A 23,081-nucleotide genomic window follows, 5' to 3' on the forward strand; every position below is an offset into this window, starting at 1 on the left:
ATTTTTATTTTAATCTTTTTTGACATAGGGTCTGTTGCCCAGGCTGGAATGCAGTGGTGCCATCATAGCTCACTGCAGCCTGTCACTCCTGGGCTCAAGGGATCCTCCCACCTCAGCCTCCTGAGTAGCTAGGACCACAGGCATGCATCACCACATCTAACTAATTTTTTTTTTTTTTTTGAGTGGAGATGGGGTCTCATACTGTTGTCCAGGCTGGTCTGGAGATGCAGTCTCACTATGTTGGCCAGGCTGGTCTTGAACTCCTGGCCTCAAGTGATCCTTCCTCTTCGGCCTCCCAAAGTGCTGGGATTACAGGTGTGAGCCACTGTGCCCAGCCTGGGGATGGGTTTTATGAGGAAGGTGATGGCATTGCCCTAGGGCCCTGGGTCTGGTTCGGGATGGGCCAGGGTGAATGGGGGGGGGCTCATCCTGGAGGGCCATGGGAGATGGGTTGTTAGACAGACCCCACCCCTGCTCCAGGCAGTGTGGTCGCCATGATGGAATCAGACTCCCCAGGCACAGATCAGAGGGGTGGGCATGGAGGGCTTCCTGGAGGAGTGAGCCAGTTGAGTGCAGCAGGATGGGCCTGTGGGGTGGAGCCTGGAAGAAGGTGCCAGCCTGGGGCATTGGAGAAGTGAGCAGGGCAGACGCAGAGTCTAAAGAGTCTGGAATGTTCTAGAAGGTATTTGTGTTTTATATGAAGCTGACTGACCTGGCTTTCCCTGCTCTTTGGGCCTCTCCATGCTCCTCTGAGCAGTGGGGGCAACAGTATCTGCAGCGGGGGCCCAGGGTGATGGGAGGAGCTTGCCTGGGTTTCGTGTGGTCTGGCTCAGGGCTCAGTGCCCAGGACCAGCCTCCCAGCACTGCCAGGTCTGCCCTGCCAGACCCCTGGCCACTCCACTCTTCCCACAGATGGAGACTCAAGGCTGGCCTCTGCCATCGTGGACACAGTGCTGGCGGGCGTCCCAGGACCCCGGGGTCCTCCTGGTCCACCAGGTAAGTGGCCTGCGTTGAGGACTCCATCCCCCCAGGGCTGGCCTGAGCCATGGGGCCTCGAGGGGAGCTGGAGGCCGGCTGGGGGTCCATGGCTTCTGGACAGGGCTGGGGACTGGGTCTGTCCCACCCACTGTGTGGCAGGAAGTGAAGCCCCTCATTTCCTGGTGGCAGTGCCCCGGGCAACTGGATGCATGAAACCCACGTGATTCTGCTGGAATAAGATGCCTGCATGAGGCTGCCCTTGCATGGGCCAGAGTGGGACACACACCAATGGGGGATGGGGTCAGGACAGAGTTGGCAGGAAGTCCCTACATTTGAGGCAGAAACCAAGGGGCTCAAAGGGGCCGAGACCTGGCTGTCAGTCCTGGCCTGACCTTCCATCATTCACATTCCTCACCGGGGGAGGAATGCAGGGCTGACTGCCTTGCCCCTTTCTGCCCGGGAAGGGAGTCATTCGTTCATTCATTCGTTTATTCATTGAGTCATTGATTCATTCATTCATTCGTTTATTCATTCATTCGTTCGTTCATTCATTCATTCATTTGTCCATTCATTCATTCATTCATTCATTCATTCGTTTATTCATTCGTTCGTTCGTTCATTCATTCATTCATTCCTCTGTGCGTCTCACAAACATTCATTGAGCATCTGCCACTACGTGTGCCGGACAGTGATCTAGGTTCCCGGAACTCCTGAATAACCAAAACAAACATCATCGTGAAACTCTCATTCTGGTGGAGGACAGGAATATCATCATAAATTGTGACTTCGACAGGATCTGAGGGAGCTACAAGGGAGAAGCTGGGGCGTGGCGGGGAGGCCCCATCAAAACGTGACATTTCAGCAGATGCTCTAGTGAGGAGAGGGAGTAAGCTCAGAGGGTACCTGGGGGCCCTCAGGTGACATACCAGGTCTCTGGAGAACTGTTCAGACTCCTAATATTTGTCCCCTGGAGTGCCTGTCCTCATATGGCCTCTCCAAACCTGGGAGCCAGGCCATGCTGGACAGCCCAACATGGGGCTCCCTGCACCACAAGAGGCATGGGCCCTTGCGGGGTCATGAGAGACCAAGGCCTTACTCTTCCTAGCAGGCTGGAGATTAGTCATGAATCTCCCTCCTTGAGCTGGGCACACACATGAGACCCAGCCCGGCCCTCTGGGTACTCCACCGCCCATGGGGGAGACAGATGTGTAAACCTCACTGGCCATGGGCGGTGGCTGGTTTACATAAGGGATTTGCCTAGAGAAGCAGTGGAAAGCTGGGAAGGCTTCCTGGAAGAGGTGATGCTCTGTGTCAGACTAGTAGGAAAACCAGTAGGAAAGGGTTTGCTGGGAGAGTGGAGGAATAGGGAGGCTCCAGGAGGAAGGACAGCTTTAGCAGAGACGCCAGGAGGGTGTCTGGCTGGGGCAGGGAGGGTGGGAAGGGGCCGGGCTGAGGACTTCAGGAGCCCTGAAAGAGACGTAACTGGGCTTGGATTTTTGAAAGTGTATTCTGGGGGGCCGTAGGAAGGGTCGATGATCAGGAGGCTGTTATAGTAACCCCAGCAAGAGGGATGAGTCCCAGGTCCCGAGGCGGGACAGACCGGAGAGACGTACCAGGGGACCAACTGGCTGGGGCATGGGACCGGTCTGGATGGACTTCCTCCCTCGCCTGCTGGGTCTCGGGATTGGGGCTGTGTGGTGGACGAGGCCCTGGGAGGAGGAGGTGTGGGAGCTGTGGGCAGCCGGTGGAGAGGGCCCTGGGCTCCGAGGATGGAGACCTCACTGCGAGGGGGTATGCCTCCCTCCTCCCCACACCATTCATTCCCAATCCCTCCTTTGCTTCCCATGGAGACAGATCAAGAACAGGTGCTGGGGTGGGAGGCTGGGGGCCCTCCCTCTCTGGCCCCAGGTGACCATCTGTGACTCTGCCCACAGGTCCCCCTGGGCCTCAAGGTCCCCCAGGACCCCCAGGAACATCTGGATCCCAGGTAAGGACTTTGCCATTTTAGGTATGGTGTGGGAGGTGGCGGGTGGGGAGTGGCCTTGTCTCCCTAGGGGAGAAGAAGCACCTTCTTACCAGCAAGAGTCACTCAGGAAGGAGCCAGTCGGCCTGGCTGGTGAGATTTTATTTTATTTTGTTGTATTTATTTTTTAATTTATTTTTGAGACGGAGTCTCTCTCTGTCACCCAGGCTGGAGTGCAGTGGCGCCATCTCGGCTCATGCAACCTCTACCTCCTGGATTCAAGCAATTCTCCTGCCTCAGCCTCCGGATTAGCTGAGACCACAGGCGCATGCCACCACGCCCAGCTAATTTTTGTATTTTTAGTAGAGATGGGATTTCACCATGTTGCCCAGGCTGGTCTTGAACTCCCGACCTCAAGTAATCCATCTGCCTCAGCCTCCCGAAGTGCTGGGATTACAGGCGTGAGCCACTGCACCCGGACGAGATTTTAATTTTATTAGCAGCAGCGACTCTTTGCTGAGTATATCCTCCTCCCGTTATGCCAGGGAGGTGTTAGCATCATTCCCATTTCACAGATGAGCTAACTGAGTCCCAGAAAGACCAGATGCTGCCTGAGGTTGTACGGAGGGTGGAGGCAGAGTTGGGCCAGGTCACAGAATCTCTGCCTCAGCCCCTCACCTTGCCCTGAGAATTGCCCATGGGGAGGTGGCACCCCAAGCCTGACTCAGCCCCAAACCCCAGGTTCGGCCTGCCTCTGCAGCTGTGTCAGAAGTCAGGAAGAGCAGGTGCAAAGGCCCTGAGGCAGGGAAAAGGCTGGCAGGTAGTGAGCAATGGAGTGTGTGGTGTGGGATGAGGCACAGTGGGCAGGGCCTTATCTACTGGTCCCAGGTGTGGGCTTTTGTTACAGTGGATGGAATTATTGAGTTTCAGGGAGGGTGATTCCATGATCTTACTGACATCTTTAAAAAGCTCCTCTGAGGGGCCAGGTGCGATGGCTGACGCCTGTAATCCCAGCACTTTGGGAGGCCAAGGTGGGAGGATGGCTTGAGCCCAGGAGTTTGAGACCAGCCTGGGCAACACAGCAGGACCCCATCTCTACAAAAAATTTAAAAATTAGCCTGGTGTGGTGGCGTGCGCCTGTAGTCCCAGCTACTTGGGAAGCTGAGATGGGAGGACGGCTTGAGCCCAGGAGTTGGAGGCTGCAGTGAGCTCTCATGGCACCCCCGTCCTCCAGCCTGGGTGACAGAGCAAGACCCTGTCTCATTAAAAAAAATAAATTAATTAATTAAATATGTAAAAATAGAAAGTAGACTCGGCATGTCTGGCCAATGGAATAAGTCTGGTGAGAAGGACAGGGAAGGCTCTAGGTTCACTCCCTGGTGTCTGTCAGGAGCAGCTGGGAGGACCAGGGAGGCATTTCCTGAGAAGGGGAGGCTTTGGGCTGGGGGACACCAGGAGTTCCCTTTGGAGAGAGGGGAAGTGGGCACCTCATGGTCAGCTGGGTGGCAATGTCAGGGGATAGCTGGACACGGGCCTAGGGCTCCCGGGAGCCGTCTGGGCTGATGTCAGCACACGTGAGACCCTGGCCATCGCTGTTAGTATCACTAGTTCCCTCCACACACTGGGCCACCTGTTCCCCTTCTCTGCCTGACAGCCGTACATGGCATTGGCCCATTTTGCAGGCGAGAAGACTGAGGGTTCAGCTGGGGTCCCTAGTCAAATACCAGCTCCAGGTGGCTCCAGGACTGGAGGCCTTTGAGCCTGCCCTTCCCATGCTGGCCGGGCCATCCTCCTCTCCCTTCCTCTTCCGTAGACTCGGAGCACAGTGGGTGGGGAGGGGGGTGGCCAGAGGGCACTGGAGACTTGGCCAGGACAGGTAGGCCTCAAACGCTTCCTTTGGTTTTCTGCAGGGCCTGGCTGGAGAGCGAGGCACGGTGGGGCCGTCCGTAAGTGTGGGCTGTGCAGATGGGCCCGGGCCACTCCTTGGCAGAGGCTCTGATGCAAGCCCAGGGCACTGGGTGGCGGGGGTTGGTGGGGGATTCAGCCCTGGGTGGCCCTGCTGGAGCTCAGGCAACAGGGAGGGACTAAGAAAGGACTCAAATAGCCTCCTGCTGTGGGGTGAGGAGGGGAGCGACCTCCAGAGAGTGGGCTGACAGTCCTGAGCGCCTGCAGCCCTGGGTTAATGCACCGTGTGACCCTGGCCTTTCATTCATGTGCTGTGTGACCTGGGAAGTCCCTTCTTTTCTCTGAACCTCCCAGAAATAGGCTTAAACAGCCTTCCTTTAATCAACTTTCTTGGAAACAAGAATTTATGAGTCTCCCAGCCTGACCATCATGGTGAAACCCTGTCTCTACTAAAAATACAAAAATTAGCTAGGTGTGGTGGTGCACACCTGCAGTCCCAGCCACTCTGAAGGCTGAGACAGAAGAATTGCTTGAACCTGGAAGCAGAGGTTGCAGTGAGCCGGGATCACGGGATCACGCCACTGCACTGCAGCCTGGGTGACAAGAATGAAACTCTGTCTCAAATAAAGAAATAAAATACAATAAAATATGTGACTTTGAATCTGGTATTACTGGCCTTGTGTTAGAGACAGACAGCAGCCTTTCCAGGCAGGCTACTCAATCCTGGAAGGGCCCAGGCATGAACTTGCCGGCTTCCTAGCCTGAGTCTCTTCTGCCCCAGAAGCAGAATGAAGGACCTGCAGCCAACCCTGGACCCTTCCCTGCCATGCCAGGCTGAGCAGGCTGTGCCCCGGAGCCGTGGCCTCCCCTGCTGTGCTCACCCCAGAGCAGGAGTCCCCTGGGCCCAGCACCCGTTCCCGAGGCCCTGCCTGCCCAGCCTGCCCCTGACTCCCCGCAGGCCCCCAGGGAACTGGAGAGGGTGGAGAGGTGCCCTCACCTCCCATTCCCGTGTTGACTGTGGAGCTTGCTTCTTAGGGTGAACCTGGCGTGAAGGCGGAAGAAGGAGAGAAAGTCGCCACTGCAGAGGTAACTATGCCTGCCCTTCATGTTCCCTCCCGCCTCCTTGGCTGTGAGCACTGTCACGGGAGGGCAGGTGCCCCACAGATCTGCACTGACCCTCAGCCGGTCCCGAGCTGGGTGCTGGGCCACCAGGTGTACAGGGCCCCTGCCCTGAGAAGTTCACAGCCCAGTGGGGAACTTAGCTGAGTACAGCAGTGATTGCAAGAGAGTGAGAAGGTGGCTGAGTGGGGATGCCACAGAGGGGGTGATTGGCCCTTGAGGGGGCTTCCCGAGACAAGGATAGGAGTCACAAACTTGTAGGAAAGACAGTCTCCCTGGAGGAGGCTTCAGGCTGCGGAGTCTCTCTCAAAGGACCGGGTTCTCCCATGAATGAGGTCTCGGCATGGGCGTGCTCACAAGGTCAAGGGCGCTGGGGGACTGAAGGGGACAGGGCTGCTGGATGTGGGATAGGATGGATGGAGGAAGAGGGACTTGCAAACTGGGAATCTGAGGAGAGAAGATTGGAGCAAGCGGAGGCTGGGGCCAGTGGGAGGGGGCAGGCAGGGCACCGGCTTGGCCTTGGGGACCTGTGGCTTCTCGGAGGAGGAGGGGAGGCTGAAGCTGGGGTAGTGGATGAAGGGGATGAAGGGCTCATCTGAGGTCCAAAGTCAAAGTCCTCCCCTCAGCTGGCCCTGAGCTGGGTGCTGGGCCACCAGGTGTACAGGGTCCCTGCCCTGAGAAGTTCACAGCCCAGCAGGAGACACAGCTGAGGACAGCAGTGATTGCAAGAGAGTGAGAAGGTTGTTGCGTGGGGGTGCCACTGAGATGGGGCCGGCAGGGGAGGCCTTGAAAGCTAAAAACGAAAGTGCCTGAGCGGGGTTTCCTCTGAGTGTGTCAAAACTGGGCGGGCAAAACAGCTGGAAGGGCCAGGGTGGGTCCAGGGGACCTTCAGGAGGTCCTTGCAAGACCAGAGAAAGGGAAGAGGCTGGAATCAAGGCAGCTATGGGGGGCGCAGGAGGCAGTGAGAGGGGCTGAGGCATGAGCCTGATACATTGGTCACTCACAGCGGTACTCTGAGAGGTGACCGTGACCTCCTCCATTTCATAACAGCAACCTGCCCTGGCCTGTAATCCCAGCACTTTGGGAGACTGATGTAGGAGAATCGCTTGAGCCCATGAGATCAAGACCAGCCTGGGAAACATAGCGAGACCCCATTTCTTAAAAAAAAAAAAAATGTAATGAAACAGGTGTGGTGGCGTGTGCTTGTAGTCCCAGCTACTTGGGAGGCTGAGGCAGGAGGATTGCTTGAGCCCAGAAGGTTGAGGCTACAGTGAGCTATAATCATGCCACTGTACTCCAGTCTGGGTGACAAAGCAAGACCTTGTCTCTAAAACCTAAAAAAAACCCTAAAAAAAAAAAACAAAAAAAACAACCACCTGTGGCTTAGGAACATGAGGCTCAGCCAGGTCCCTTGGTCTCCCCTGCTCCTTCCCTGAGTTGGGGACACGACACTGACATCCCCATCCCAGACCCCATAATTGGCTCAACTTCCCATTGCCTTTGGTCCCCTGGTGGGCAGACCTTTCTCCTATAACCCAGTAGGATGCTTTTTGGTTTCCTTTTGTTTCATTTTAAGCCAAATTAATAAGACAGATCTGTCATGTTACACCAGCAAAAGGCACCCATTCTGCTGCCAACTCACAGGGCTGGGCAGGATGGGGACAGTGGCTTTGTCTCCTCATTGTCACTTTTCAGAGTGGCCTTGACACCTGCCTTCTCAATAAGTCAGCACCCTGTCTTGGCTCACTCAGGTGTCTCTGTGCACAAGGTCCTCTGCCCGTGTGTAGACCGGGCCCTTGAAATACAGACTCCGCCATCACGCCAGCCTGCCTGCCTGCACTTTGAAGTGGTGGCTTTCTCTGCTGTCTTTCTTGCCTGGCGCGGCCACACCTACCCTGCCCCTTGCCTGCCGTTTGGTGGCGAGCTCTTGGTTGGGCATTCAAGGAAGGAAACAAGCAAAGAACCTCCTACCTTCGGGCCCTGGGATAGGTGCTCTGTCCTGGTTAGGGCATTTTCAGGGTATGTGGGGGAAGCCGACAGGCAGCTGTGGTGGAAGGGAAAGCTCAGGTGGAGGCTGACAGGTGTGGATCTGCAGTCTGGATCGGCCACTTTGCCAGGCTGTGTGGCCATAGGGAGGTTGCCTGCCCTCTCTGTGTTTCAGGTTCTTTGTCTGTGAACAGGGTTTGAAGCCCTGCCTGGCACATAGTTGATGATGTTCAGTCTATGCTTATTTGCAGTGGTGAGGGTGTCAGGTGGGAAGAGGCGAGGGTGGGGGGCTTTGAGGACACATACACTGTATCAGGGTGGCCCTGACCCCCTCCTCATGGCCGGCCCTGACCCTGGCCGTTTCCTCCCCGCCAGGGCGAGGGGGTGCAGCAGCTGAGAGAGGCCCTGAAGATCCTGGCAGAGAGAGTCCTCATCCTGGAGCACATGATTGGGATCCACGGTGAGCAGTGACCAGGATCAGCAGGCTGGGAATCTTCTCCCCTCCTTCCTCTCCCTCCCTGCTGCCCTCATGGCTGCTGCCTCGGGTCTCTGGTCTCCCTCCCTTACCCCTAGTCTGACCCTGCCCCTCCCCTGCTCAAGGACCCTCAGTGGCTCCCTGCTGCCCTTGACAGACTTCCAAGTGCGTCAGCCCAGTTTCCCAGCCCCTCCCTAGTATAGCCATGGTGGGAAGAGCCCTGCCCAGCCATGTTGAGGCCCCTCCCACCTCCATGCCTTTGCTCGGGCCATCCCTCTGCCTGGTGAACACTGACTGCCACTTCAGGACCTGCTCAAAGATCTCTGCCTCTGTGAAGCCTTCTCTGAACCCTCCTCTTCGTCCCTACGGTGCTCTGGGGAGCCTTCCATTCCATGCTGGGGTGGTGTTTCTGTGACCCTCTGGGAGTCCCTTGTGCAGAACAGTGAATGATACCTCTGCAGGGCCTGGAGTAGAGGCCCATCAGCATTTGCTGGAAAATGAATGGATGAATGAATAGGTGAATGGACAGGTGGGTGGGTGAGTGAGTGAGTGAACGAATGGCTGGTTGCCTGGATGAATGTATGAATGGGTGGATGCATAGATAGATGAATGAATGAATGAATGGTTGAATGGACAGGTGGACAGGTGGATGAGTGAGTGGATGGGTAGATACATGGATGAATAAATGAATGGATAAATGGATGGATGTATGGATGAGTGGACAGGTGGGTGGGTGAATGAGTGAATGGATGGATGGATGGATGATGGATGAGTGAACAGGTGGGTAGATAAATGAGTGGATGGATGGATGGATGGGTGAGTGGGCAGGTGGGTGGGTAAATGAGTGAATGAATAGATGCATGGATGAATGAATGAATGGGTGGATGGATGGGTGAGTGGACAGGTAGGTGGGTGAATAAGTGAGTGAATAGATGGATGGATGGATGGATAGATGGATGATGGATGGATAGGTGGATGGGTAAATGAGTGAATGAATGGATAGATGCATAGATAAATGAATGACTGAGTGGATGGATGGATGGAAGGATGGATAGATGCGTAGATGAATCAATGAGTGGACAGGTGGATGGGTGGATAAGTGAGTGGATGGATGGATGGATGGATGGATGGATGGGCAGGTAAGTGAGTGAATGGATGGATGGATGGATGGATGGATGGATGGATGGATGGATGGATAGGTAAGTGAGTGAATGAATGGATAGATGCCTAGATAAATGAATGACTGAGTGGATGCATGAATGGGTGAATGGAGGAATGGGTGGATACACAGATGGATGAATGGGTCAATGGACAGGTGGATGGGTGAATGAGTGAATGAATGGATGGATGCATGGATCCATGAATGAATGAATGCATAAGGAGCTGAAAGCCTGCTGCTGCCTTGCTTCTCCACGCTGGATAAGAGCATCTCTCCGCCGCCACATATTGTGATCAAAGGTGCCCCCAAGTGTTCCTAAGGCTCTACCTCGAGTCCACCCTCCTGCTCTCCTTCCAGATCCCCTGGCCTCCCCGGAGGGAGGTTCTGGCCAGGATGCTGCCCTGAGAGCCAACCTCAAGATGAAGAGGGGTGGCCCCCAACCCGATGGGGTCCTTGCTGCCCTGCTTGGGCCGGACCCTGGACAGAAGAGCGTGGACCAGGCCAGCAGCAGGAAGTGAGAGCCCACTGCTCCAGGACACCCTGTCCTGGCTAGAGACCCAGCCCCAGAGGCCTGAGAGGCCGCTGGTTCCTAAAGATGCCCCCAGGGAAACTGGGCTCCAGGCATGGATGATTGTGAGGACATGGGGGGCTTTGGGGACAGATAATCTCTCCAGGGGCAGGGTCTGGAGGGGCCAACACCCTCATCAGAGCCCTTCTCTGGCCTGTCCCCTCCCCCACCCCCACTCCCGGCTGGAGACGGGGTCTGGGTGGGCTGGGTGCTGGGAATGAGAATAATCCTAATACCCATCATTTATTGAGTCCCCGCTGTAACTGGCCCTGTCCAGGGAACTTTCGTTACGTTGTCTCATTATTTAACCCTTAGGAGGTAAGTTTATTATCCCCACTTCACAAGGGGACCGGGGCTCGGACGGTAGAAATAACCCTCCCCTGACCACCGGATCACAGGTGGCAGGGGCGGGATTTGAACCCAGGCCCCTCAGTTCCTGAAGCCATGTTCTCTCGACCCTGCCAGCTTCCCCTCTTCACAAGAAAACTCAGACAGGGAAGGCGCAGGGCCGAAACGGTTCCTTAAGGCAGGCAGGGCTGCGGGGAGGCTGGGCCAGCCAGCCTGAGGGGGTAGGCAGGGTCCTGCAGGGCCCGGGGCTTCCCTTCCTCAACCCCCTTCCCTACTGGCTGGGGGAGTGGCCTGGCCTGCAGCTGCTCTCAGAGGCCAGGGAGACCCTGAATAAGTCACTGCCAGCCACGCAGACTTGAGGACCTTGAGAGAGCAGCATTGGAGGTGCAAAGGCCCCTCAAACCAGATTGGCATCCCTGGCCACTGCCTCCCAGTTTCGCTGAGCCCACCCACCCTCTCTGGGTCTGTCCCATCCCTGAGCCAGGGGAGGCAGCATTTCATGGGCATGTCTATCAGAGGTGGGACTTGCAGCCTCTGCCCCAGGAGTTCGTCTCTCAGGGGACTCTGTAGGTTTGCTACTTTTGCATGACACAGCAAGTCCAATGTCCCCTTTGCAAACTGCAGAGAGGGAAACAGAGTCCCAGGCCTGCTGGGAAGAGGTGCTCCTGCCTCCCATCTTCCAGAGTTGGGGGCCTGGCAGCCTCCACGGCAGGCACAGGTCCCTAGCAGCCCAGAGCAACTCTGATTGGAGCCCTCAAGGCCTCTGGGGCCACGGTCTCCATGATCAGCTCAGCCCTGGTGCTCCTCTCTTGCTGGGCTGGGACCTGGGACACAGCCACGGCAGCAAACTCAGAGAATTGAAGGTGCTGGCGCCACCCTGGGACACTCTGTCTTCACAGCAGGAGTGACTGTCTCCAGTGCTCTTGGTACTCCTGTTCGGCTATGGCCTGGTCCCTCTGGGCCCTGGGATCTTCTTCTGGCCCTTGAGGCAGGTCTGCAGAGGCAGTCTCTGTCTTCATGGAGGGGTGGTCAGAGGCGGGCGGGACCACCAGCCTGTAGCGTTATTATTGTATCTGACAATAAAGGTGCTCTCCCCCCTGTGGGTCTGTTTGTGTGGTGACAGCTCTGCAGGAGGCTGGTCTGCATCTCACCGGCCAGGTGCCAGGGAAGCTGTGAGCAGCTCTAGCCAGGCCCGGGGTGACCATAGGCCTCTGCGGCAGGGAGGTCCAGCTCTGCCCTCTGGATCTCCAGCGAGGGGGCTGGGAGTGACACACGATAGGCAAGCCCGAGATTGGGGCTTAGCCTGCAAGGGCTGTTGGCTTTGCCCAGGAAAGAATTCAAGGGCAAGCTGGAGGCAGGAGAAACAGCTTTATTGGAGGGGCAGGGCTACAGCTCCATGACTGCTCCTGCAGAGCAGGGCTTCTACCCAGGCAGAGAATAGCAGCTCAGGGCAGTTCTGCACCATATTTTTACCTACTTTTAATTGCATGCAGATGAAGGGCTGGTTTATGCAGAAATTTCTAGGGAAAGGGTGGTTATTTCTGGGTCATCGGGTCTTTGCCATGGAAAAGGGCAGTAGCTCCTGAGTGTTGCCATGGTGATGGTTAACTGACATGGCACACTGGTGGGCATGTCCAATGGAAAGATGCTTCTGCTCTGTCCCTGTTTTAGCTAGTCCTCAATTTGGTCCTGTATCTGAGCCCTGCCTCCAGAGTCAAGATCTGTTTCTTACCTCCAGAGGGTGAGGGAAGCCCCTTCAGAGGCCACCTCACCCCTCCACCCAACCACACTGTCTGTAAACTGGGCCTGGCCCCCAGCTCTGCAAGGGGGTGAGTTAAGCTGGGGCGGCCTCAGGGCTCTGGGAGGAGCAACCCTGATCCTGCTCCATGTTCCTCTGCAAGTCTGGGGTCAGTGACATATCAGAGACCCCAGGGAGGCCCATATACCCTGATGACAAGTCCCAGGTACGACACAGAGACCCAAACCACTGCTGAATCACCCTGTGACCTTTGTAGGTATTAAGCTCTTGCCTTGTGTATTAGTCTGTTCTCACTCTGCCAATAAGGATATACCTGAGACTGGGTAATTCATGGTAATTTATAAAGAAAAAGATGTTTAATGGACTTACAGTTCCACGTGGCTGGGGAGGCTTCACAATCATGGTGGAAGGGGAAAGGCACGTCTTACATGGCAGCAGGCAAGAGAGAGAATGAGAACCAAGCAAAAGGGGTTTTCCCTTACAAAACCATCAGATCTCTTGAGACTTACTTATTCACTACCATGAGAACAGTAAGGGGGAGCCGCCCCCATGATTCAATTATGTCCCAACAGGTCCCTCCCACAACACATGGGAATTATGGGAGCTACAATTCAACATGAGATCTGGGTGGGGACACAGCCAAACCATATCACCCTGTGTCCAGTGCCCAGTGCTCAGCTACAAACAGAACCCTGCCCACCTCTGCCTGGAGCTTGAAATCCTATAGAGAGGGTGAGCATTGAACACCACACCAGGCCAGGCATGGTGGATCACACCTGTAATCCCAGCACTTAGAGAGGCCAAAGTGGGAAGATTGCTTGAGGTCAGGAGTTCAAGACCAGCCTGGGAAACATAGCAAGACCCTGTTGCTACAAATTTTTTTTTTTTTTTAAGTTAGCCTGGCATGGTGATGGCTTGTCCCTGTAGTCCCAGATACTTGGGAGGCCGAAGTGGGAGGATCGTTTGAGCCCAGGAGTTGGAGGCTGCAGTGAGCCATGATTCCGCCATTGCACTCTAGCCTGGGCAACAGAGCGAGATCCCGTCTCTAAAAATTAAACATAAAAAAACACCACAGCAATCGCGTGGAGGAAGGAGATTCCAGGCTGCTCTGAGAGTCCAGGACCCAGAGACCAAAAGGGCAGGGAGAGCAAGGAAACAGAAAGAGAGAAAGAGGGAGGGAAGGGAAAAGAGAGACAGAGAAAGAGACGAGAGGGAAAGAGAAACAAGAGACAGAGACAGAGAGATTGCCTGCCAGAGCTTCATCTGTCTTTATTTGCTGGTGAATAGGCGACACATTCCTTAAGCCGCAGCCTCTTCTTCCAGGCCCCATTGGCTCTGGGACGCTTCCTCCAGCCACAGGTCCTGGGCCCAGCAGGCACAGCTCATTCAGCAAACAGGGAGACCCGGGGTGGGGCAAGTGCCTGAAGTCAAACCTTGGCAGGAACCACTGGGCAACTGTCCCAGGCAGGGAGTGTGAGTAGGTTTAGGCTGGAGAAATGTCCTCACCGCTTTTATTCCTTTTCCCAGGGCAGGAGTTACAAAACCATGCATCATTCCTTCCTTCCTCCTTTCCTTCATGTAACGAATCTTTTATTGATCACCTTAATTGAGCCAGGCCCTGAGAACTTTCCATGAACAGAAGACAGGAATCTCTGCCCTCAATGAACCAACACTTCAAGGGGAAGAAGTCAAAATAGGCAATAAACAGCCTGGACAACATAGTGAGACCCCATCTCTAAAAAAAAAAAATTAGCCAGATGTGGTGGCATGCACCTGTTGTCCCAGCCACTTGGAGGCTGAGGCAGGAGGATCACTTGAGCTTGGGAGGTCAAGGCTGCAGTGAGCTGAGATCACACCACTGCACTCCAGCCTGGGCAACAGAGCAAGACCCTGTCTCAAAAACAAAACAAAACAAAACCAAAACAGGTGGTAAGTGTATATATATATATATATTTTTTTTTTTTTTTTTTTTTTTTTTGAGACGGAGTCTCGCTCTATCGCCCAGGCTAGAGTGCAGTGGCGCGATCTCGGCTCACTGCAAGCTCCGCCTCCCGGGTTCACGCCATTCTCCTGCCTCAGCCTCTCCGAGTAGCTGGGACTACAGGCGCCCGCCACCGCGCCCGGCTAATTTTTTGTATTTTTAGTAGAGACGGGGTTTCACCGTGGTCTCGATCTCCTGACCTCGTGATCCGCCCGCCTCGGCCTCCCAAAGTGCTGGGATTACAAGCGTGAGCCACCGCGCCCGGCCTATTTTTAAAGCCAATAAGATCATAGGCTGGAAGCCTAGCCATGTCCAGATGATCAGCAATATGGAAGCGCTAAGGACTGGGAGCTGACAATTAGTCCTACTTTTTAATTTTTAAAACTTATTTTAATTTTGTGTGTGTATGTGAAAAAACACCTCCTCTCCTCCTTGGGGAAGCAGACCAGCAGGCATTCATTCCCCCAGACCCAGTGGCAGAGATGGGATCCTAAGAGAGAGATTTGCCTGCATTACCCAGGACACCAAAACGTCCTGCCCCGGGGCTGCCCCCGCTTCACCCCCCCACCCAGGTCTTCCCCTTCCTTTTGTCTTAAAGGCAGACTCCACACCCACTGACGTCTTTGTCTTTCAATCAAGGGGTTGCTGAGTTTGGAGGGTGTGAACTGAGCTTAGACGCTCCAGGTGGGCACCCTCAGGTGGGCACACGAAGCCCCCCATGGTGCAAGGTGGAAGCTAGTGAGGGAAGCAGAAGGGCTGGAGGATGACAGGGGCTGGCTCTCCCCGGCCGTCACCTTCCAGCACAAGACTCTGACAGTCCCAATTCCAATGCCAAAGCTGGCCTTCCAGGTCCTTGGAAAAAGATATCTGTCAAAGTAGGAAGATAGAGCCTGTGTTATTTAACAGCTGGTTAGCTCGATGTATAACTTTTTTTTTCTCTCTCTCTGTCACCCAGGCTGGAGTGCAGTGGCACGATCTCGGCTCACTGCAACCTCCACCTCCCAGTTCAAACAATTCTCCTGCCTCAGCCTCCTGAGTAGCTGGGATTGCAGGTGCCCACCACCACACCCAGCTATTTTATTTTCCTGTATTTTTAGTAGAGACGGGGTTTCACCATGTTGTCTAGGCTGGTCTCGAACTCCTGACCTCAGGTGATCCACCCATCTCAGCCTCCCAAAGGGCTGGGATTACAGGTGTGAGCCACCGCGCCCAGCGTCGATGTGTAACTTTTAAATAGACTCATGGCATGCCTTCATTTTTCCTCTGGTCTCTGGATCCTGCTATGGGAGGGCCTGGATGGGACCAGCAGAGTCTAGGAGGGTAGGGAGAGGGCTGTATGAGGAATGTTTGGGGAAAAACAACTTCCAAGCTCCCGCCAGCAGGATGGACAGGCCAGCCAGGAGTGTGTTGGATGGAGCCAGGGTAGCAGATACTGTGGGTCACAGAGGAGGTCTGAGACAGGACTGAGGGAGAAGGTCTCCCCCAAGGGGCTGTGAATTGGTCCTTAATATGGTGAGACAGATCCAATGCTAAACAGTAAAACGTGTCGCCTCCTTTAACGTCACAGCCACCTCTCTCATTTTGGGGTGAGTCAGCTGAGCCCCAGAGAGGTTACGTAGCTTCCTCAAGGTCACACAGGCGGTTGGCGGTGAAGCTGAGTTCCAGATCAGGTCTCTGAGATTCGGGAAGCCATGCTCTGCTCTGTCCCCGAGAAAGTGGTTCTGGAAGGAAAAAAAGAGTTCACATAAACCCAGGGGTGGCGCTGCCAAAGAGGCCAAGTGTGAGCAAAGGCTGGGGGTGGATAAAGGGCACAGGAGATTTGGGTGGGGGTGGAACAAATCTCCCAGGACACTGAAGCAGCTGCCAGGTTGGGGATCTCGGAGGACTATGATGCTGGAAGGACAGGAAACTGACCCCTGAGGGTCAGCAGAGGAGGCAGGTCTCAGTCTAGCCTCTCCTTGCCGTCTAGCCGTAGAATGACCTTTCTGAAGTGCAAGCCTGGCGTTGCTCCTCCCTCACTCATGAATCTGCTGTGGCTCCCCTGTTCCTGGCCTCAAGCCTGAGCTCTGCCCCCTGGTGCTGTCGCCTGGGTCCCTGTCCTGACCACCTTCTGCACGCATAGCGGCTGCAGCCCCAGGAGTCAGCCAGGAGGTCTGCCCATTATCCGGCCTCATCTCTGTCCAGCTGTGGAGGCTGGCTCCCCGGTGCAAAGCAGTGCTAAGTGTCTGCAGGAAATGGGACAGTGCTGTTGGGGGAAGGGCCTCAAAGCCCCAGGGGGAGCCCAGCTCTTGGCCTTGTGCGACCCCCTCAAATCTTCACCTCCTCTCACCCCTGCAGCCAAGGAGACAGGGCGGGCCCATCTGATCCTCTGCCCAGCATCAGGAAGGTCCTTGCGTGCATGTGTGGACACCGCCGCTTGCACTTCCAAGCTGTCCACAGGGCCCAAGACTCTGAGTAGGAAGCAAAGCACCCCAGGATCCCAGCTAGGACGCTGCAGGGCTGGACCGTGGTCATCCTCCCCTGCCCAAAATTGCCTTCCCTCCTCCCTCTCCACAGCCCCTGGGGAAAGGGGACTCACCAGGGTCAGCCCAGTCCTGGCAGGAGCCTCCAGGTCCCCTCCTGGCTCACAGCTGAGCTTCGAGGGCCAGATCTGGGGAAGGGCTGGCTAGAGCCCTCACTGCCTGGGTGCCCAGAGCTCCCAGTCTGAGGCCACCTGCCTGGGCACTAAGGAGGGAGAATTAGCACGGGCCCCTGCTCAACTCGCCCCGCCCTGCTCCACCCTGTCCCCACGTTGCCTGGCCCAGACATGGCTGTCTCGAATTTCCTGCCTGAGTCTCCTCTGCTCCCGTATGCTTCCTGCCTCTGCCTCCGGCCGCTGCTTCCTGCACACACCTCCTTCTGTGGCCCAGGGTCCAGATCAAACCTGACATTTCTTCTGAAATGCCAACTGGTTCTAGGCCCTGCTATACATGTGCGTGTGCATATGCAAGTGTGTGCATGCATAAGAATGAGTGTGTTCATGTGTGTGCATGTTCTATGCGTACACATATGTGCATGTGTGTGCACGTGTAAGAGTGTACATGCATGAGAATGTGTGTGTGTGTTCAGTGCATATACACATATGTGCACATGTGTGTGCTTGAATATATGTGTGTGGGTATGCGTATCTGCTACGGTGTGTACCCACCTGGGCACATGTGTGCCCACAGGGTGTGTGTGGTGGGAAAGGGGCTGACAGCACTTCAGTAACACCTTTTCTTTTATTCATTTTTGTTTTGTTTTGTTTTTGAGACCGAGTCTCACTCTATCGCCCAGGCTGGAGTGCAGTGGCACGATCTTGGCTCACTGCAACCTCTGCCTCCCAGGTTCAAGCGATTCTCCTACCTCAGCTTTCCGAGTAGCTGGGACTACAGGCACGCACGCCACCGCGCCCAGCTAATTTTTGTATGTTTAGTAGAGATGGGGTTTCACCATGTTGGCTAGGCTGGCCTCGAACTCCTGACCTCAGGTGATCCTCCTGGCTTGGCCTCCCAAAGAGCTGGCATTACAGGCATGAGCCACCACACCCAACCAGTAACACCTTTACTTTAAGGTCTCTCCCCTAGGGACTGGAACTCATTTGAGCCATAGTCCTTGGTGCACCTGAGGCCCTGGCCTGTGACTGCGTTCTCTGTCTCTGTGGGACCCTTTTGTCCTCATCCCTTCAGCCCAGCTGAGCCCCAGGGTGGAGTAAGGCTGCAGGCTCAGGCAAGACCCTGCCTCGGAGCCTCCCCTCTTCTAGTGGTAGGAGGCCCAAGGGTCTCCCGGGCAGGCAGGCCTGCTTTGGGACCCAGAAAGCAACTTCTCAGTCCCCAGCCAGGGACCCCTGCCTGCCCCGCCACAGTTGCCGCCAGCCAGAGAAGAAAGTCAGGAGCCCCCGAATCAGACGGTAACTTCTGGCAAGGCCCCGACATGATGGCTACAGTGTGGAAGTGGCTCGGGCTGGGCTGAACCTCAGAGTTTCCCACGAAGGCACGCTCTTCTTAGCCTGTTCCTGGCATGTCCTGAAGACCCACGAGGGGTAACTCTCCTACCGGAGTGGCAGAAACAGCCCGACTCTGGCTTTGGGCTCAGCCAAGGGTGGTCAAGGTGCCATTGGGGTTCCCCAGCTTCACTAGTCACCTCCCTAAATCCAAAGCGCACCCTCCCAGCTCTGTCTCTTCCAGTTGGCTGTGAGTGTCCTGTGTGCCAGGTCACGTCTGCGTCCCCAGCTCAGGCCAGGTGCAGAGCAGATGAATCACTGCAAAGGAATCACTGGCACCTGGCAGGACATTCACGGTGGGGGCGTGGCTTCTTCCCTGACACTGGCATATAGCGGGACATTCACGATGGGGGTGTGGCTTCTTCCCTGACACTGGCACAAGGCGGGACATTCACGATGGGGGCGTGGCTTCTTCCCTGACCCTGAGAGACCATATTGGAGGTTATGAGCAGGGGCAGGTGGGAGCCAAGACTGGCCTACATCAGAACAGCAGCCCCCTCCCCACGGCAACCCTCCACGCCTGCAGTTCACACCACCCCCGAGGTTTCTGGAACACCTCTCTCCCAGACCGGCTTTATGGATTATATAAAAAAAGAATTTCATGAGGTTTTCAATTAATTGAATTCCAGGGAGATTTATTTCCAATGTTATTAATAAATTCTAATGCCACCTATAACTTTCAATTGCCAGTTAATTAACTTAAAATCAGTGCATTGTAAAAGGCAAATTAAACACTTTTTCAGGCAGGGGCTGGCAAATTTAATGAGCTGAATGTGTCCCGAGGGAGATGGCCGGGCTCACACATCCCATCAAATACTCCTTCCATCAGCAGATGAAAGTGTGATCTGGGTGAGTGACAGCCAGGCCTCCGCATCCTCATCTGTAAAAAGGGATCACAGAACTGCCTCCAGAACCCTCAGATACCTGGAGTTGATGCTGTTTTTTATTCATAGACAAATACAATAAAGGGGCCCTGGAGCAGTGAACTTTATGTGTCAACTTGACTGAGTCATAGGGTGCCCAGACAATTGGTGAAACATGCTTGCCCTGCCCAGCCCAGGTCAATTCATCTGGTCAGTCTACAGGGGAGTGGGGGCAGGCCAGCCTCTGCCTCCTTCTGAGTAGAGAACAAGGACAGCAGTAAGGACGGCAGGGAAGACAAGGAGCAGGGGATCCCAGGGAGGACCACCGGGCTCACTGGAGGGAGGAGAGTCCTCCCCTAGGAAGGGACACAGCTGAGGAGTCTGAGAGATTTAGTAGGAGTTGTCTGGGTGAAGGAGAAGGCAGGGCAAGTTGGGGAGGCACTAGCACGTGCAAGGGCCCAGTGGTGTGAGAAGGGGAAAAGCACTGGAAATTGTTGGAAATGCTCTAGGGTGGAGCCAGCAAGGGAAATATGATAATGTGGGCTTATTACAAGGCTACAGGGATCTCAGGGGACCCCAAGGACAGGAGCTGGAGTCAGAACAGGCCCCAAGAGAGTAGTACTGGATCTGAGTTAGTCCCCAGGCCTCAGTGGTAGCAGAAGATTACTGATTCCCGTGGGCTCTGCCTGTTGCATGTTTGTCCCTCTTCTTGTGGCAATGTGTCATTTTGTCTTGGCCTCATAGCTTCAGCCTGCTCGTGACTTCTGCTTCTTCTGATGGCTTGCCATGACCTCTCACTGGCTGTCCTTCAGCAGCAGTCAGCTTTGCAGTGACCCAATATTCAAACTGGGTGTCAAGCACCTTCATTGTCTCCCCAGGGACCCAGCATGCAGGCTCCCTAAAGGTAGAGTTCTCAGGCAGTACCTGGTGCTATAACAAATATCCCATTGACCTGGGGGTGACATTTCTCACAGCTCTAAAGGCTGGGAAGTCCAAGATCAAGGTGCCAGCAGATCCGGTTCCTGGTGAGGGCTCTCTTTCTGGTTTGCAGATGGCTGCCTTCTTGCTGTGTCTTCACATGGTGGGGAAAGAGAGAGGAAGCAAGCTCTGTTGTGTCTCTTCTTATAAGGACATTAACACCATTATGAGGGCCCCACCCTCATGAACTCATATAAACCTAATCACCTTTCAAAGGCCCCACCTCCAAATATCATCACATTGGGGATTCAGGCTTTAACATACAAATCTTAGGGGCAGATAAACAAGTGGTCTACGGCAGTAGAATGCCTTGTCCTTGTAGGCAGACAAGGACAGACCTCGGTCTGGTCTCCCCTAGGCCTAGACACAGATACTTGATAAGGAGGGAGGATTCCAGGGGACCAAGGTCAGAAGCCTCATAAAGCAGGCAGTATGGGTTTTGCGGCCTGTTGATGGCAGAAGCTTCTACCTTAGGCTTAGGGTCTCCAGCTAGGCTCTTGCTGGGAAAACAGTGCACTCTTTGCTTTGTTTTACATCAGAGCTGCATTTTCAAACATAACCATCCCACACCCACTCTCCAGCTATTCAAGGGCTTTGATGACAGCCCTCCAGTTTCTCAGGATGTAACAGCAGCAAATCACTGTACACTTTCTCACTTGCTGCCCATGATCCCTCATGCTCCAACCACCGGGCAGGCTCATATTGGGCATGAAAGGATCTTGGCCTTAATTTTTCTTCTGCCTCGTGGCTATAAAGGGAGCATTTTTTTTTCAAAAGACAAAGCCAAAAGGTGCATCTTAATTAGGGAAGTGGTGCAGTGAGACCAGACTGAACTCTGCCAGGCAGCAGCCTTTCACTTTGTGCGCACAATGCTTTTAATGCAGCCCCGTTGCCATGGCGATTACCACATCTCAGCTTACTGAGGTGGCATTGCAAACCTGTAGGGAAGAAATGGATTATTCAATAAATGATGCCGGGACATTTGGTTAGCTATTTGGAAGGAAATAAAATTAGCTCTTTCCTTCACACCATACATTAATATAAATTCCAGAGGATTTAAAGAATTAAATGTAAGACAGGGAAATCATTAAAAAGCAAACAAATGTTTGATCTTGGGGGTACATGAAAACATTTTAAACCTAAAAGCAGTAGAAAAAATAACAAAGATTAAGGTAGAATTTAATACATAAAATTTAAATCTCCTTGTTTTAAAAATTATTTAGTTTATTTTATTGGGAAACTACAAACAAGAATAAAATGGTTGCAAGAAATATGACAAAAGATTAATACCTCTAATATGTAAAAAGTAATTGCAAATCAATAAAAATGAACATTCCAATAGAAAAATAGTGAATGAGAAATGCCCAAAAGACGAAATAAAAATATGTAATAAAATATTGTAAAATATTCAGCTTCATTGGTCATCAAAGAAATGCCCATTAAAACATCAATGAGATTTTCTCCTACAGCTTATCAAAGAATGTTTAAATGTAATTATAGCATTCAATCTCATTGAGTGGAGTAAAATTGAGTATTCCTATTCATCTCACATGTGAAAATACAAGTTGGTATAAAATTTCTAGGAAAAAAATTAACTTTATGCCACAAGAGATTTTAAAATGTTCACACTATTCAGCTGGTAATTTCACTCCGAAGATATCCTAAGGTGCTGTCCAGGATTGAAGCCAAAAATGTAAATATGATAATATTCATTATAAGTATTTAACAGAAGTTTATAATTTACTAAAACACATGGGTATGGTTAAATAAATTATGATACATAAATATGATGAAATATTGTGCAGCCATTAAAATAATATTTGGAATAATAATGGCATGGAAATAAGTCTATGACATAATGTTAAGTGGAAAATAGTATACCATTTGGGTTTCTTAGCTGACAACAATAGAAACCCACTCTGGCTGTCTGGATAAAGCAGAAAAAGAATTCATTGGAAGAAAATTGTAGGGCTTGGAATCAACAGGAACACAGGAGAACTAAACTGAGAAAGAAAGAAAAATAGAGAAAGAAATAGAGGAAGAGAGAGAAAGCAAAGAAATATAGAGAAAAGAAAGAAAAGAATGAAGGAAAGAACCAAGGAAGGAAGGAAAGGAGCAAAAAAAGCAAAATAGGGCAAACATCCATCAACAGCTATACTTATGGTACCAAAGTAGACAGATGGTATGATCCCAAGTCAAGGCAAAATTGGCTATTCAGAAATACCAAATTCACCCCGGAATCTCAGTGCTCCAACCCTTGCAGTGTTTCCTTCTTACACACACAAAGTAAGTACTTACCAGGCTGGGCAGCCTTTCACCATCTTGTAGCCCAGCCATTGAAAGAACGTAGCCTCTGAGATTGTCACAACAGGGAAGACAGAGATGGAAGAGTCTCCATGGGAGTGATGCTGTCATTTCTGTTCACAGTCCATTGGTCAGCACTAGTCATATGGCCCCCAACCTCACTGCAATGGAGGCTGGGATAAAGAAGGCAGTGAGCCAGTTGAGGCTGCAATTCGAAACACATGGTGCACTTAATTTAGGACAATTTGAGGAAGATTTAATTTCAAGGAGACTATTTTTAAAGGTGTGGGTGGGCTGCAGAAGAACCAGAAGGGAGAATGTGATGAGCTAGGGCTATTAACAGCCCAAAGGGACGAGGGTCAGATTGGATTTTCAAAATCTCAACTATATGCTGTTTATAAGCACCACATTTTGAATAAAAGATCACTATAGAAGATTTGAAGCATACAGTTATCCAGCTTCACCCAATGGACAATATATAGAACACATGCCTACCAATTGCATAATATGTGCTCTTTTAAAGTGTACATGGAACATTTTCCAAAATAGACCATATGCCTAGCCATAAATAAATCTCAACAAATTTCAAATGATTAAAATAATAAAATACGTTTTCTGACTACATTGAAATTAAACTAGAAACTAATAAAAAAAAATAGGAAATATCCCAAACC

The 23,081-nt window shown here is 53.0% G+C and overlaps 1 protein-coding gene and 1 long non-coding RNA gene across 4 annotated transcripts in view; one reads left to right on the top strand and one right to left on the bottom strand.

Moving 5' to 3' along the window:
• COL26A1 (collagen type XXVI alpha 1 chain) overlaps positions 1–23,081 on the top strand; it is a 230,443-nt gene that overhangs the window by 185,048 nt on the left and 22,314 nt on the right. For 2 of the 3 annotated variants that reach the window (XM_055292682.2, XM_055292683.2), the window contains exons 8-13: positions 913–996; positions 2,913–2,965; positions 4,852–4,887; positions 5,882–5,932; positions 8,327–8,411; positions 9,943–11,597. In XM_055292682.2, the coding sequence (XP_055148657.1) occupies positions 913–996; positions 2,913–2,965; positions 4,852–4,887; positions 5,882–5,932; positions 8,327–8,411; positions 9,943–10,103 (470 nt within the window). In that variant the 3' untranslated portion in view covers positions 10,104–11,597. Of the gene's footprint in view, positions 1–912; positions 997–2,912; positions 2,966–4,851; positions 4,888–5,881; positions 5,933–8,326; positions 8,412–9,942; positions 11,598–23,081 lie in introns of those variants that run through there. The other variant, XM_055292681.2, reaches the window with a different exon arrangement.
• On the bottom strand, positions 18,870–22,558 carry LOC129489706 (uncharacterized). The gene is made up of 2 exons (XR_008660079.1): positions 22,402–22,558; positions 18,870–20,197 (listed from the first exon to the last, which is right to left on the bottom strand). It is a non-coding gene; the product is annotated as an uncharacterized lncRNA (long non-coding RNA).

Source organism: Symphalangus syndactylus, chromosome 9, assembly GCF_028878055.3.
Source record: "Symphalangus syndactylus isolate Jambi chromosome 9, NHGRI_mSymSyn1-v2.1_pri, whole genome shotgun sequence".
NCBI classification, from domain to species: Eukaryota; Metazoa; Chordata; class Mammalia; order Primates; family Hylobatidae; genus Symphalangus; species Symphalangus syndactylus.